At 39.7% G+C, this 17,404-nt stretch overlaps 1 protein-coding gene across 1 annotated transcript in view; it reads left to right on the top strand.

The window, feature by feature from the left end:
- The first annotated feature begins 4,458 nt into the window (after positions 1-4,458).
- Positions 4,459-17,404, top strand: part of LOC309713967 (uncharacterized protein) — a 279,275-nt gene continuing 266,329 nt past the window's right edge. The window contains exons 1-2 of the mRNA XM_082545970.1: positions 4,459-4,664; positions 6,357-6,462. Coding sequence (XP_082402096.1) covers positions 6,445-6,462 — 18 coding nt within the window. The 5' untranslated portion in view covers positions 4,459-4,664; positions 6,357-6,444. The remainder of the gene's footprint in view (positions 4,665-6,356; positions 6,463-17,404) is intronic.

The following is a 17,404-nucleotide window of genomic DNA, read 5'->3' as shown; positions in this document are numbered from 1 at the left end:
GAGATTGAAAAAAGTTGCCTGGACTGATGGGTCTCAATCTTTTCTTGTCCACTTTTGTTGATCTCGAATGTAAAGTAACCCACCCATCACGTTAATCACACTCTAGAACTTGTTTTAACATATGACATAGAAACTGAACATTTAACACTGTTTTCTGTAAACCCTCTCTTGTCTGATCGTTTGATAATAACATTTAAATTTACAATAATGGAATGAAGCCAGATAACACGCATATAAAGACCTGGGTGACCTCTAACTTCCTGCTGCTGATTATACTTGGCCTACAATACCTAGAAATATGGTATCGAACCAGATACTGTCCTATATCCTGTCAGAGTGACACTCAAAAACTACTCCATGCATTTATTATTTCTAGACTGGACTACTGTAATTTGCTATTATCAGGATGTCCTAAAAACTCCCAGAGAAGCCTGCAGGTAATCCAAAATGCTGCAGCAAGAGTACTGACAGGGATTAGTTGTTGTTCCTAGAATATTTAAAAGTAGAGTGAGAGGCAGAGCTTTGAGTTTTCAGGCCCCTCTTCTGTGGAACCAGCTTCCAGTTGGGATTGGTGAGGCAGACACGATCTCTACTTTTAAGATTAGGCTTCAAACTTTCCCTTTTACTAAAATATATAGTTAGGGCAACATCAGGTGACCCTGAATTCTCCCTTTTTAATGCTGTAATGGGTGTAGGCTGCTGGGGGATTCCCATGATGTATTCAGTATTTCTTCCTCAGTCAGCTTTCTCACTCACTATATAGAGCTCTCTGCATTGAATCATACTTGTTATTAATCTCTGTCTTCCACAGCATGTCTTTTCTCCTGTCTTCCTTCTCTCACCCCAACCGCCTGTGGCAGATGGCTGCCCCTCCCTGAGCCTGGTTCTGCCGGAGGTTTCTTCCTATTAAAAGGGAGATTTTCCTTCCCACTGTCACCAAAGGGATTGTTGGGTTTTGTATGTGTTATTGCAGGGCAGGGGGTCCACTACCTCCATGATCCAATCTGGAGCCACTAACCCTGAGGGTACATCTTTCACCATCTTACAAAGCTGGGATTGCAGCCATTCCCCAACTCTCTGTGAATGGTACTCATGGAATTTGATCTGTGGCTGTTGATCAATGGTCATGATTTGCATATTAATGATGAAGAAACTTATCTTACAGCTCATTGTTCATTCAGTGGGCTGTTTTCGTCATTATGCAAATGTAGTGTTTACTAGGTTTGGGAAACCTGCAGTCAGCTGAGTTTGAAGAAGTCACTTGCAACACTGAAAACGCCATGTCCAGATGAACAGAATCAATTATTTTGGTACAAACAATTCACCACAAAAAAGACTCAATATTCAGAAATGCTTTAAACTGGGCAGTAAATATGTATGACAAACTCAAAACATTGTAATCTAAAACATACTGCAAAACAGTGCTGGCTCTTATTTCAGTGGGAGAAATTTTCATGGGCATGTGTAGCTAGAATTTTACTTTGGAGGAAATGGGGTCAATGCAATTCTTAAGCATGTGTGCAAATGTCCGATGGATGGATGGAACTTTATTAATGCCTCGGGTCGGTTCCTCCGGGAAATTCAGTTTCCAGTAGCACAGCACCGACAGAAGTTGCATGTTACAGATACGCTAAGGGAAATGAGAGTAAGGATATAAGCACACAGCCCCACTCCATTGACGACTTGCTGTTGGCCAAAGCCCTCAACGACTTTTACTGCCGGTTTGATGAGACATCAAGCAGCCTTGACATCTCCATCTTCCCCAACAATAGAGACATCATCCCCCCACCTCCCCACTCCCACCAGCACAGAGCCATCACCACCATCAAAGACTTCACCCACAGGAGCCCCCTCCTCACTCCACAGCTATGAGGATTTCACACCACCATCTCCCACTACAACCCTTCATATTCATGAAGCAGATGTGAGGAAGCAGTTTAACCTTATAGACCTACCACAGAACCAAGTCTGCCTGAGCTTATCTTTATATTTTTACATGTTGTACTTCCATTTCTGGGAGCATTTCAAGTTGCTATACATCAATACAACCCTTATATCCCACATTTTAATCATATGTATGCATTAAGTCAACAGTAACTACATAAATTGCAAAAGTGGTATTTTTACACACATTTCTAGTTAAAGAAATTTCAGAGGTTCATCCCTCAAAATTGTAAATGTAAAAAAGTTGCATAAAACAGTTTGTGTGCTTCCAACCAGACGAAATTAATTTTGAGTGTCTTCATAGTTTTATTTTTGAGATACACCAATTTGTTTATACTGCAGCCACCAACTTTGTAATTCTCATTTACATGACTTATTTAAACATTCTCCTCTTGAATGCAAAATTCTTAAAAACATCTTTTATTCTTTAAGAGTAAACAAATCTGAAAGCTGTTCCATCCTAAAAGAGTACAACAATGTGTAGTTTATGATGTTCTAAAGGTTTCAGCATCTTTTTGAATTTGTCACATGAGGAAAGGTATGAGTGAGCTTTCGTAACGTACCGTGAGTGATGCTTGTCAGCACACAAACCCAGAGTTTCTCTACAGCAGGGGTGTCAAACTCAACTGCACAGGGGGCCAAAACTCAAGGCACACTTTAGGTCACAGGCCAAACAAGATAACCATTTTTTGAACACACTTAAACAATTTTTTAAACATAAATATGAATAAAAACAGATGGGAATATTATTCCAGAAAAAAAAAACCTTAAAAAAACTTTAACTTTATATATTTTGCTCTTCATAAAAATATATCCTGTCAAAATTATGCAAGTTAGAAATATGAACATGCTGCCAAAAACCCCAGATTAAATAAATGAAAGCATACACAAGGTTGGAGCCGCATGTAAAGAGCTGGGGCATTACTTCAGGAATGGAACTAATAAACTGTGCGGGCCATTCAGTGTCATACTTTGCCTTGAGTGTCCCATTACAGTGGAACTCCATCTGAATCTGCACAGGTGCAGTTTTCACGTAAATGGGTTGCGAAGCAGCTCGAAATTCTCTTTGTGTGCTTCAAAGTCACCAAAGCGCCGTGCGTACTCAGTGCGCAGTGCGCTCAGTTTACCAGCAAAGTGCGCCGACATGGTTCAACATTACTTGGCAACAGTGAAAGTGAGACAAGTTGCACTGGTGCATTTGTGACAGCTTCACTTGAAATGCCTTCACCGCATCATACATGCCATGTCCATGAACTGACAGATTTCCTTGCTGAGCACAAAAACACTATTAAGAACTTTTCCCCAACTCAGCCAACGGACCTCTGTATGATAGGGAATGTCGGCAAACTCTGAATCTATTTCTCACATAAAAGACTGAAATTGACGGTGATTTAAACCTTCAGCTCAGATAAAATTTACGGTCGGCGTTACGGTGATCATTACATGCTCCATCTGTCAGTGCGCCCCAGGGCAGCTGTGGCTACAATGTAGCTTGCCATCGCCAGTGTGTGAATGTGTGTGTGAATGGGTGAATGACTGAATGTAGTGTAAAGCGCTTTGGGGTCCTATGGACTAGAAAAGCGCTATACAAATGCAGGCCATTTACCATTTACCATTTTAGGACTTTACCACACAGCCTTTCCTGGTGTGTGATCTGCTGTTAACTCACCGGTACATTTCTCCTCCTGCATCTTTACTCTCATTCTGCCGACTTGTCCACTGCACAACACCGGCGCTCCATCTGTTGTAAGTCCAACAAGTTTGTCCCAGGGCAGTTTCATGTCGGTTACACTTTGACATACATTTTTAAAAATGTCTTTTCCTGTCGTTGTCCCTTGCATCGATTTAATGTTCAATATTTCCTCTCCACTGATGAAGATGGCCAGCTGTGCAATGCCCATCATGTCTGTACGTTCATCACAGCAAGAGAGTATGCAATAACGTGTTTGCTTCTTTCACAAAACTGTGTTTCTAAATCAGTGGCCATCTCACAAACCCGATCGGCAATCGTATTTCTCCTCAGGCTCACATTTGCCAAAATCTGCCTTTTTTTCTGGATAGCATCGCACAGCTTCATCAGAGTGGTACCGGGCTGATTTGACCGTCTCCTCTGCTACAAAAAAATTTGCTTTCACAACAGCTTCACTTTGTGATTTACCAGTTTACTACCAATGTAAACTGTTGGTTTACCAGCAATGTCTGTAAACATACATTCAGTCTCCCACTGGTGCTCTCTCTTTGCCATTGTGAGGGGCTAGCTTCGCAATAACAGAAGTTTGACTTGATTGACGCGGGAATGTCTGGGAAAGAGGCCGCAGCGCTGCGTTACAGGATCTGTTGTTTGTGTGTTAATAGCACCTCATATCGTCGGGCCATGCATAACAGTCATTAAAAATAATCTATATAAAATGATCTCACTGTCCTGATATGAATGTACGCTGGGCCAGTTTGAGTGTGTGCAGTGAGAATTCAGTCAAAGTATTTAACTGGAGTGTGAAAAAATAAGCTGAGTAAAATAGTGAACTCGGAGGAGCATCGATCGTAAACCACTACCAACGTTTGGATCGATATCTGCATCGATCTGCCCACCCTTGTCTCCTGGATCGTAGCTGAGATCAGCGTGAACCACGTGGGTCTCTGCTCCCTGATCTGTTTCCTGTGTTTGGAAAGAGTTGCAGCTTCATCGCGGAGTTTCTCTCGGTTTGTGGGCTCATCTAAAGGTAAGCACCGAGCTAACTTTACTGTGAGTTCAGTTCATGTTGAGTTTAGCTCCTGAATGAGGTCTTCTGCTGCTCTCCTCGGTGTCTGTTCACAGTTTATTGTGAACACGTTGAGAGAAGAGTGAGAGAGTGTTTGGAGAAAAACACCAACTAATCATTAGCTCAGCATGCTGGGAGAAGTTGGAGCAGAAAAGTCTTTTCATTGTCCCTGCAGCTGTTTTTCTGCCTGCACCAAACCTCTACAGCCTCATTTCTATTTGAAGTGATAACAGGAAATGGATGAGAGCGATCTGCTGCAGTATCAGGGTCACAATAAACTTTATTGTCCAGCTGCTGTGGATGAACACATGAGAGGAAGTGAACTCCTACAAAGTCTCATTTTAATGAGTGTGGCTGCTGTAAAGTGATGCACAGGAAGATGTTAACAAAAACTAATGAAACAGAGATGAAAGTAAACAGTGTTCATATTTGAAAGCACAGAGAATAAAAATATATTGTGGTGGTTAATGTGCAGCTCTTGGTGATTTGGGAGAATCGTGTTTTTAATCATGTTGTGGATTGAATTTTTATTTCATTTTGTCTACAGAAGTTTTTCCCACCTGTGATTGTTCGGATTGATTTGTTGGATTGACTTGAATCATGTGAAGGTTTAAAGCTGCACTTCCCCCAAAAAGAATAAAGTATAATCAAGAAAAATGTAATAATGTCTTCCTGTGTCAAACACAGCTGCAGTCAAAGCAGGAAGGAAAGCACTGAAACCACTGATCAAAGCTCATTAATCAAAGTCTGCTGATCAATAGCAATGAGTACCATTCCCGCTGCAAGTGATCAGTGGTTGTTGATCAATGATCATGAGAATTTGCAAATTAATGCTCAATAACTGACCTCCCAGCCCATTGTTCCTTCAGTGGAGCTCGTTTCAGTCATTATGCAAGTGCACTGTTGAAGATTGGGGAAACCTGCAGTCGGTTGAGACTGAAGAAGTCACTTGGATGAGTGACGAAATGTTTCTCCCACAAAAAGCTACGTCCAGATGAACAGAATCAAAGTTTGGGGAATGGTGGAGTTTGGAGAGCGGCACCATGGGGGCTGGAGAGACTTGTGAAGTGGTGATCAGGTGTGGGCCCCTGTTATTATGAATGGTGGGGGTGGGGGGTGGAACTGGGGGCCTGAAGGAGTTGAAAGTGTGGGGTGGGGGAGTAACAGGTCTGTCCCTGTTTGTGGAAACCACAGGAGGAGCTGTTCAGGCTGTTGCTGGGTGTGAATTGTTGATGGAGTCTTTAAACTTGTAGTTGCTGTTTTCCAGACTGAAGCAGAGTCGTTAGCTGAAAACTGGTTTTAGAGCTTCATTCAGGACACCTTCTCAGGCTCTTACAGCCTTACCTGTATCATAACAAAGTGTATAAACCCCAATCCACCTTTAACACGGTCCTTCTCCCAAACCTTCAAATAGGACTTTCTGGCCCTGTCATAGTAAAGGGCTGCTTAGAATATTAGAGCCAATGTCACAAAGTTCCTCCTGAAGTATAAGTGAGTGAGAGAGTTTCCTCACTTTGCAGCACAACACGTCTCACAAGATTTCTACAAGCAATCAGAGTGAAATTTGTACTTTGTGTTGTCAGATGAACATATGAGACACTTTGACTCTTCAGTGCAGTGTGGAGCCTAACAAAGATCTGTTTTGTGTCCCAGCTGATCAGCAGGAGGAGAAGAGTCTGACGGAGCAGCAGAGGAACATTTTCAGCCATCTGGACTCAGCTGAGTCACTACAGAGGAAACAATGAGCTCAACACAGGAGGTGAGGAAAATATCACAGTTTCACCAAATAATCAGTCACGTCTAAAACTCTCATCCTCCCAACCTGTTATATGACTGTGTTGTATTTTATTATGTACTATGTTTTTATTTTATATCTATTATGTTTACAAACATCAAGAAGTCACAAGCAAAGAGAAACCACACCACAGCACATGTTTAAATAAGGATATTCATCAAAATTATTTATTAATGAAATTTCAAAACCTTTTCAATCACACAGAAAATACATGTGCAAAGCAACACAACAGTAGCCTGATATCAGACAGAACTGTCACATGATACTAAACATAATGAAGCGCTTCATTATAATTTGTAGATTCAAGCTGCTCTTCATATTTTGACCAGCAGATGTCACCAAAGAGGACTGTTGAAAAGCTTCAAGTAATGACAGTTTGTTCCACGACTGCATTTCACTGGGTTTTGATTATCGATTAAAATTGATTGTAGCTTGGATAACATGATATCAATTCATTAAAATCCTGAATGGATTTTTAAATATAAATTAATTTTGCCCAAAACGCCAGAATCTCAGGTTAAACCTCAGAAAATTTCAACAACCACCAAACGGCTAAAACAGTAAATGAGAGCATGTGCACGGATTCTGCACAAAGACGTCCGTGCTGTCGGGGCTGAAAGCCGGCTGCTCACTGATTCTGATGCGTTCTCAGTTCCTTTATGTTTACATCTTTCTTGGCGCTAGGTTCTGAAGCTGCAGGTTTTGTCACTCTCCAAACAAAACTGACTGAACCAGCAGCAAAAGAAGACTGTTGTTTACAGCTCTGTCGGGTGATGTTTCTTTTTTGTTATTGTTTTGCTTTTTGTTTCTCTTTTTTTTTCACTCCCAGCAACAAAGCCTAATTTCTGCTGTTCAATACAGAACAAATGTAAACTTTTTGAAATTATGCAAAATTTCAAAATGCTTAGCTGAGCTGTGTCTGTAATAAAACGTCTGTAACTTTGCTCTGCTTCACTTCAGCAGCATCAGGTAATGTTCATATGTTGATTAATGGTTTTCTTTCGTGTTTGATCCACTGCAGAATATTTTTAAACCCAGGCCAGAAAATTCTCCTTCATGTTTTTCTGTTTTATCCTCAGTTACTTTGACACAAAGGCATCTGCTGTGATGCTTACACCTCTGATGAAGTCTCACACATGTCAGCTTTCATTTTAGAAATATAAAATACAGATATGTACTGATAAGTACATAGTGATCAGAATTCTAATATTTCTGATTGTCTGAGGCAAGATTTCCCCGAATCGAAATCAGTGATGATGCCCAGCCCTAAATTTCACTCACTGCCTGTGTTTGTATCTCTGTCACTGCAGGACCAACATGGAGCGAGAAGTCAGCGCTCTCAGGAGGCCGACAAACCTCACAGAAGAAAGGGAGAGAAGAAATACAGCTGTGACGAGTGTGGGAAAGATTTTACTAAGAAGAATTCACTAAAAATCCACCAACTCATCCACACTGGAGAGAGACAGTTCAGCTGTGACAAGTGTGGAAAGTCTTTTACCCACTCTGGAAGCTTAAAAGCACACCAATTCCTCCACCGTGGCGTTAAACCATACAGCTGTGATGAGTGTGGAAAGGATTTTAGCCAACATGCACACCTAAAAACACACCAGCTCATCTATAGTGGAGTTTCAATGGTTTTTGAAAAACATTTATTCTGAACTGTGCACCACAATTTCAAAACATTTTCTGAAAGATGTAACAGTGTACATGTTCTCACTTTCATTAGAATTTTGTTTATCAAAAGGTCTGACATGGTAAATGCAAATAACAGCATTCTCAACACTTATTTCTTCAATACAATATGCATGTCCTTCATTCATCCCTTTGTGGAACTTCAACGCACTTCTGCTCTCCCCCATATTCCATCTTCACAAGCATATCCTGTGTGGAGATTGAATAAAAATTAGTTGACACTAATTAATGGCACAAATAATCCGGTAATCAATTCCAGCACAGTAAAAAAAGGAATCCTCTTTGAGCCATTACTTGTGTAAAGTATTTTCCCAAAAGACAAGGACACAGGCAACAGGTAATACTGAACTAAATGTAAAACCTCAACCTTTTTTATTTTTACCTAAACTGTGTGCACAAAACTCTGGAGGGATCTATGCTAACGTAGAATCCAGTCAGGACGCCTGCTACTGCTGTTTGCTCGTTTTTTTTTTTATGGGCGATCGTTTTCAGGCTTCAAGTAGCACCATTACACCAACATTTCACATTCTAGACATTGTTTTAGGTGTATTTGACCAAAAGTTTGACTGAAAATTCACATGCAAGCTTTTTTTCAAGGCTGTGGTATTTGCCCGCAAACAATACCTTTCAGCTAGCTAAAACAGAATATTATGCTATCAGCGAGCAACATGGCTAATGCCTTTCACACAGCTTTGTCTCAACTCCAAAGAGCCACAGAAGTAAAAGCTCATAATAATAATTGAAACAATCTTTGAAAAAATGACTTACCAAGCATGGCAAACAACTCAAATATGTAGAGCAAAATGTTCTGAAACGGCTTCACTTCAGCTTCGATTGGAGCCTATGGTGCTGGGGGCGGAGTCTGTGAATTTACTCTATTGGTGTCATAGCCCCTGTAGGAGTTCAGAGTTAAGAGGTCAAGAGTTAATGTTTCCATTGTAACACCTCCAGATTTGACAGAGAAACACTCATTTTTAACACTCGATTTTAACCCTTTAAGACCTACCATAGAACCAAGTCGGCCAGAGCTTATATTTTTTTACATGCTGTGGAGCCGTTTTTGGGAGCATTTCAAGTTGCTATACATCAATACAACCATTATAGCCCAAACTTTAATAATATGTCTGCATTAGGTGCATAGTAATTACATAAATTGCAAAAAAGTGCAATAAACTACAAAAAAATTGAAAATCGTTTTAGTTTTTTTAACATATATTTCTAGTTAGAGAAATTTAAGAGGCTCATCCCTCAAAACTGTAAATACAAAAAAGTTGCACAAACTAGTTTCCCACCACAGGAAATTTATTTTGAGTGTCTTCATAGTTTTATTTTTGAAATACACCAATTTTTATACACTGCAGGAAAAACGAAAATAAATATTATAGTGCAAATTTGCAAAATAACAGCATATGCATCAAAACAAACTATTTCCAGCAGTGCAATATGAGTCCTAAGCATCCCAGAAACGACACAGAAAGTCATAAACTCAAACATAACTTTTTAAAACACAAGTATAGGCTCATAAGGCCCCGATCGTAAAAAAACTACATTTCCGCAAAATGACGTCACTTCCGGTTTCGGGCAGGTCATGCGGTCATGTGATAGTTCGCGCTGATGGACGTAGGAAGTGTTACAAACAGCTGATCGGATCGGCAAAGCGTGTTTCTGGAATATCATGTTTTTGTTGCTGCAAGTGATTTTTATGCAGTTTTTGCAAAGCTATATGTGGAAGGAAACTGTGACCTAGGACAAGCTGATGGCATAAGATGTAAGTACAACTCCTCCGGTTTCATATGCAAAAAAAATTATTGCGCTAGCTTACGTGGTTGCAGAGCTACCGGGATTTAAAAATAGTTACGCAAAACAGAGCGTGCCCGCTCCGATCGGCTGTAAAGGGTTAACTACTATCATTTTACACCTCAGAGTTACATTAAAAGAATGTGACTCTACTTAGAGTAAAATTAACTCTACTTTTGCAAGAAGACTACTAACACCAAAACATTTAACACTTTTGAATTTGCTGTGTATTATTGTGTTTTTGTTCCATGTATTTTGGCACAGATTTATGGTTGTATTTTCACATCTGTTGTTTCAAAGTTTCAAAGAAAAGGTTTGGGTCTCCAAAACCTGGAAATTCTACTTTTCATTTTGTAAAAAAAGAAAAACAATTCTACAAAGTTTTGTTAGGCGTGTGACAGATCATTTTTCTCTCTCTCTGATGTAACAAATGGAAAGTTCTCTTAACGTCAGCATACCTGTTTTCATTGGCACAGACTGAGGCCTATCAGAGGAGGAGACTTGGCTGATTTCCACATTGAAATTCTACCTTCTGTACAAGCACTGTAGGAGTGGCGTTGAGGCAAAGATAATCTGGCAAATGATCAAGAATCTCAAGTGTCAACAAACCAGATTTTTCTTAGTTGAGCAGAGCTGATGGCAGTGAAACACTGAAGACATTTCTGATTTCGCTTTGTGATGTCGGAGGAGAAGCTGAAGTCCAGACAACACCAGAGGGTAAGCTGACTTGCTGCAATCCAGATCACAATCAGGCAGAAAGAAGCAGGTTTTGTTGTTATTTTTATTGCGTGTTTTACTGAGGCTGGATTATCAGCAAAACACACCTGGGGCCGAGAAGCTCTGACCTCACGAGTAAGTGTCAGGTATTTTTGGATAATCTGTCAGTACAAATCTACAATGTTGTAGTATGTGAATATCATGTGTGTCAAGGAAAAGCAATAGAGAGAAAAACACGTATAAAACTGGCACACTGCATTGTGTGAGAAATGACCTGATGCAGAGCCCCGTACAACAAAGCACTTTTAACAACCCAGGGTTTGTTTTCCTTATTACGCCTCACTGACTGTAACTTATCCTCATGTGTTACATGACTGTGGATTCCAGCTCAATACACCAGCTGAGGGCTATGAGTCCATTCACAATACAGAGACAGTGTTGGCAGCAGGTTTCCTGTTTCTGTATATTAAGTGGACAACAAACAGGAAAAAATGTGAAAAATAAAGCTCATCTTAAAAATCTGTTTTTCTTGTTAGTTTTTATCAGTTAAAGATAAAAACTTCAGGCTTGCTTTCAAAAATTCAGGTCTTATTATCTTTGCACTAAGATCTTTAAGAACAGTGATGCTATTTTCCAAACATTGATTAGTTGGGACCTGTGTAGGTGTAGCTTGGACTTGCTCAGGCTGCACGAGAGACAACTCAAAAATCAAAAGCAGGGGCTGACCTCTCCAGACAGAATCCCACTATATCTCTGCATGACAAATCTCCAGACTCGAGCTTTAATTTGGTTATTCTTCCTTATGAAACAAGCAGTTGTTTGGTCTTTAAGTGTTAGGAAATAGTAAAGAAGATCAGTCAAAGTTGTGAACAGCTGTCAGGCTTGGATTGGATTTCAAAGATATTTGGGATGTATGTGTGTGTGTGTGTGTGTGTGTGTGTGTGTGTGTGTGTGTGTGTGTGTGTGTGTGTGTGTGTGTGTGCGTGCGTGCGTTCCTATACTGTCTTGCCCAAGGACACTTAGTAGGCATAAGAATGGAGACAGCAGCAGCCAAGGATTAGCAGATGACCTGCTCTCCAAAGCACCCCAAGCAGAAAAACCTCACAGCTGAATTACTGTTGCATTTTCTTTTTTCAGTTTTCTTTTGCTTGAAAAACATTCATGTGAAAATAGTCACCCCGTATGCTTTTCCGAAATCACAGTGAGCAAGAGCCACATGTTCAAAATACCCTCATAAAAAATGCTTGTTAACCAGAGGTCATCCATAACCAATATCTAGTTGGTAATATAATACGTTATAAAATACACCTTTTAAAAAGTAGACAGAAGATGTTTAATTGTTCATCATTTTTTATGCGTGTCATGTGTTTCGGAATGAGATCTCAGATTACTAGTAAAACAAAGTGCTCCCAATATTCAGATCTGTGCACTACATGGGGACAGTATCTTCTTATCTTTCTAATCCCCACATCCAGCTTCACAGCACAGACTTCTGCTTGATCAGCTCTGTTTTTTTATTTAACTCAGCCTGGAGTGGACTAAATGCAACATTACAGCAGTTTAGAAAATATTCCCCACCAAGTTGACCCATCGTGCATGTTTTATGTTACTATTGTTTATTTCTTCAAAACTAAAGTCGTCAGGGCTGACATTTTCTTTCCCACACAGAACGATGGACACTGGAACACCTGCAAATGTTTCCTTAAGCCTTTTGTGTGCATTGTGGAATATATGTAAAAAGTGCGTTAGAGTGTAAAATTTCAAACAGTAGAGGATACGATTACTAAAGCTGGACAAACACAGAGAATTTCCATAAAGTCTGAATGACAAAGGAAAAGAAGCTAGGCGTGTTTCTTTGTTTAGCGCTTTTTATGTGTTACGTGAGCCGTGGTGGAGAAAGAGCTCCGTTTGCTTGAGTAACCAAACACAGTACAACAAAGTGCAGGCATGCAAAGTACTGGCCTGTAGATAAGAATCAATAAAATGTGCTTCAAGTGTTACAGTGTAAGCATCTTTGTTTATAATGTAAAGTGATTAATATTATTACCATAATAAAAATAATATAAGGGCAATAAATAAGTGGCATTGCAAGTCTACAAAACGTTTGGGGTTTTTGTGTTTAGAAGCGATTTAAAGGATGTTGTTGATGACTTAAGCTTTTATATTTAACCCTTAAACAACCAGAAGGACCGACCTGATGATCTAAGACCATTTGAGCGATAGTGGTGTAACAGAAATGCTACCATGTATAGAGGGATTCAGTCTGAGAGCTGGGTTTTGTTAATAACTTAATCAAAGTGTTTTTATTGAGTTTTCAGAAAGCATATCATTCATACAGAAAAGCTCGAACTCAAGTCCTACAACACAGTGTAAGACAAAACTATACCCAGACTTTTGTTAATAACTTAATCAGTGATTTGTGTTTTTGACGCATTTTAGTTCATGATAATTCATCTCATTATTAAATTGAACCAATGTTAGAAGACTTCTCAAACACAAGAGGAAACTGTTGGCATAACTTCAAACAGTCTTTACACAAAAAATGTGTACATATATATTTGATTTAACAATCAGTGGGTCATATGATAGTTGGGTTTTTCTTTGACATTGTAGGGTCTACCTTACAATATAAAGCACCTTGAGGTGACTGATGTTGAGATTGGTACGCTGACAAAATCTTCTGAGTAAACGAGAAGCTGTTCTTAGAAGTTTCTGCATGAATGCATCACTTAAAAAATTGGCGCTCAGGTTCACTGTACAAATGTTAGAAAAGGAAACCGGCCTCTTAAATGTTAAATCCTCTGCACCGGGTTAATGTGTTCTTGTGTGGCATGTTTGCATGACATCATCCAGGAAAGTAAAAAAAAAAAAAACCCTCCTGAGTCTGTTATTGTAAGATTGAGAGTAGTGAAGTCTTTGTGTTACTATTTATAGAGATGTGACTCAATACCAGTCTTCAAATACCAGTTCAGTTTAAGCACACAGACTTACAAACTGTGTAAGCAAGTGATAAAAAATTTAAAAAAATTATTATGTTGTTATTGAAATGTTATTATCATTAAAATATAAAATATTATTATATTATTAGTAATAAATATTCAAATGTTATTATAAAATATTAATCGCTACAGGAAATAGATAAACAAAAGACAACATTTTTTTAATTGAAATTGTTTATATCAGGGGTGCCCAATCCCAGTCCTCGAGAGCTACTATCCTGCAGCTTTTAGATGCATCCCTACTCCAACACAGCTGAATCAAATGGTTTGATCTCTTCAGCATGCCATCATGTTTGGCAAAGGCCTGATAACAAGCCATTCATTTGATTCAGGTGTGTGGGAACAAGGATGCATCTAAAAGCTGCAGGACGGTAGCTCTCGAGGACCGGGATTGGGCACCCCTGGTTTATATGAACAGGTAATGGGACATTTTGCACGTATCCACATACTGAGGAGGCAGTGACCCAATGATATTATGTGATTAACATCATCAGTGCAGATCATATGCTTGTAATGACGTGTTTCCACGCTGTGGTATTGTTACTGATTTAAATCATCCGCCTGGCCCTCTGCCAGCGAGCCACAGTTTTACTGAACGCACCTTTGTTCGCTTCGCTGATCTCGTTCAGGTTTTCTGGCCGTGCCAAAATGAGGCCCTGTGATGGATGCCATCTTGGAAGCATCACAGATCAGCACATACCAGAGACTGGAGCGACCAGCTGCTCTAGTTTCACAGAGCGCCTCATCAGTGCAGACTTCAGCCATCACCACAAACCTACAAAGTGAGACCCATGTAACAACTTAATGTTACTGTAACAAGCTTATTGTTCCATGTGTTCTTCCTTAAGGGTGTTTTTATTCAGAGATGGTATCAGGGTAGCTTTGCATGATTCACAGCTCATTATAATCCTTATTTATCTTATAATGGATTTTTGTGTAAATACCAACCAGTCATGTGAATAAATACAGTAACTGTTGAAGTATGTTTAGCATATGAATTCAGATTTACATTTTCTAGCACTTTTGCACTCACTATGTTCATCTTTCAAATCTCCAACTGTTTACACATTGACGCATGGCTGCCGTAAAAGAAATTATGATTTTAAAGAAATGAGGCACACTTCTTCTTTACTTGGCCCGCAGCTACACTACATTTGTCTCTTTAAACCGAACTGACAGACTGACCCTGTCTTTCAGTGATGACCTGCAGATGGATGCGGTGGAGTTTTCCACGATTCTTTATCTGCTGATGAATCACAACCTAGACCTGATAAACTTTAACTTGGAGAATAAAATCGTCAAGTAAGCTTGATTACCCATAAATACGCAGTGAACAGCAGCTCCTATGCTTAAAGCCCTGTCTCTGAGAGTTTCCTGATTATCTTCGATCTGACTGTACTCCTCTTTGATTGTCTCCCTGGTCTCGATGCTTTCACGTGGCTTCAATGTGCCCAGTTTGTGTATAAAATCTCGTCTTCCCTCACCTATTGTTAGATCATCTGTTTGTTCTCTCTCTGCGTCTACCTCACATCACCTTATTTGGCCTGCATCTGCATCCTCCCTTTAAGTCCTCTCACTTACTGTAATATTAAAAACTAGAAGCAGGGAAAAACAGCTGGCCCAACATGTGCACTACTCTTGTACAACCTGACATCCAAAATGTATGAAATGAAAAAAGTAAAATGTTTTCTTTGGCCTAAAATCATATGCGTTGTTTACACACAAACATTTAGCAGAGATAATCACATTTGAATTAAAGAAACTGCTTCCGGTGCCTCAGCAAGTAGCTCAGCATGTTTGATTCAGCAGTTACCCCAAGGCTGGAACTGACCCACAGACTGTTTGCTTGCAAGTGAATTTGTTAACCACTACACCCGACGGACATTTACAAACTAATTTTTTAAACTTTGTCTCCACTATAAATCACAAATGATCTGCCACTACATAACTACGCTGCATACATATTAATACATCTGAACTTTTATTACTTCACATGCCTTCATTCTGTGTTTTACTCAGGATAAGATGTTATGTTAGTCATCTGCCTCCATTTCACCCTTTCTTTACCATCCTCGTTTGTCACACCAGCCCACTGTCCTCCTTTACGACCTTCATCTATGAGGTGTTACTTCTTTCCTGGCAGCTCCATCTTCAGCATGCTTTGGCCAGTATATTCACTTTCCATCTTCTGCACATGTGCAAACCATCTCAGCCCTGCCTCTCTAATTTTTTCTGTGTTTCGCACTCATTTCTAATCCTGTCCATCCTCTTGCCTTTTTGTTAGTATCACCATCTGTAAAATACGCATCATAGCAGACCGTACTAACATCTTGTAAACCTTCCCTTGCACTGTTGCTGCTTCCTTATTTTACAAATGACCCCTAACACTCATCTCCACTTGCTTCACCCTCCCCACGCTCTCTTCTGCACCTCTCTTGTTCATTGTTTGATGCTTTGAATGTTTGACCCCAGGTATTTACTCATCCACTTTCAATATCCTTGCTCCATGCATCATCAACTTTCTACTTTGCTCCCCTCTGTCACTTGACTTTTATTATTTTTAATATTTCACAATAGCAATCGCATATCTTTACTTTTATTTGTACTTCTGCAAGTGAGATGAGCTGATGGTTTGTGTTTTTGTAGCCTTGCACTGTTGAGAGTTCATAAACACTTGGCTTCTTTTTTTTTTAAATTTCTTTTTAGAAATGCTTGCGTGAGAACCAACAGTAAAGGGCTGGACGTAAAATTCTAGACTCCACCCTCAGCATTAAAGTAAGATACCTTTTCTTTGATCAGTTTTTACCCTATTCCTTATACCATCAAGTTATACTCATCCTTTTCTCTGGTGACACATGGCTAATGGAAGTATATTCCACAGGTCATGACATTATCAGCTGGAGAATAGTCACGAATCCTAGAAAGGTGTTCCCTCGATGGAAAACCTTGGATCCAAAATGAAGTTATTGGACCACAATTCTTCCAACTAACCTGCCTTGAAGTCATGATAATGATTCAAAGCTCTTCAAACTTTGAAGATCATTATTTAAATCACGTCAGAAAGTGAGGACTGCTGTTGAACCTTATTTTCCAAGGTGCCTTCAGAGCAGATGGATTGATTTAGCACAGGTTTTATGCTGGACCACAACCCAAACTCAGCTGAAACAGTTCAAATTTAACTGTGGGATTCTCTCTTCTGCATATGTCTTTAGGTGTAAGTCATTGCTACACCTTACAGTACGAATGGCATCCCGGTGTGTTATGTAGCATTGTATAGTCTCAACATTAAAGCTTTTTAAGGGTCTGTACAGATACAACTGGAATCAAGTGTAGGTAACTTCTAGTTTGCTAAAGCCCCCATGTTAACAATTTGTATTGTAGTTATGACTTCTGTCACATATGTAAAGAGCAACAGAGACAGAGTGTGCCGGTGAAAATCTGGGACATCTCTTCCCCGAAAAGCACCAGCTGTGCTTGTAGTCGACTGGTTTTGTCTTCACTTTACACTTTTGCTCATGTTAACAGATTCCACAAACATTTAAACAAACCTGGGGGGCGGGGGTGGGTTATTTCCATTAACAGCCGGCTGCTGTTGGTTTTCTCAAAAACAAGGGACTTTGTTGGGGATGACTTTCAGTGGTCGAATAATCCGCATTTTTTGCCAGAGAAAAACCTGTTTTTGTTTATACTTCATTTGGAAT

The sequence above is a fragment of the Aulonocara stuartgranti genome, assembly GCF_965226115.1.
Source record: "Aulonocara stuartgranti genome assembly, chromosome: 9".
In the NCBI taxonomy this organism is placed as follows: Eukaryota; Metazoa; Chordata; class Actinopteri; order Cichliformes; family Cichlidae; genus Aulonocara; species Aulonocara stuartgranti.
This window is presented reverse-complemented; position numbering and strand designations above follow the sequence as displayed.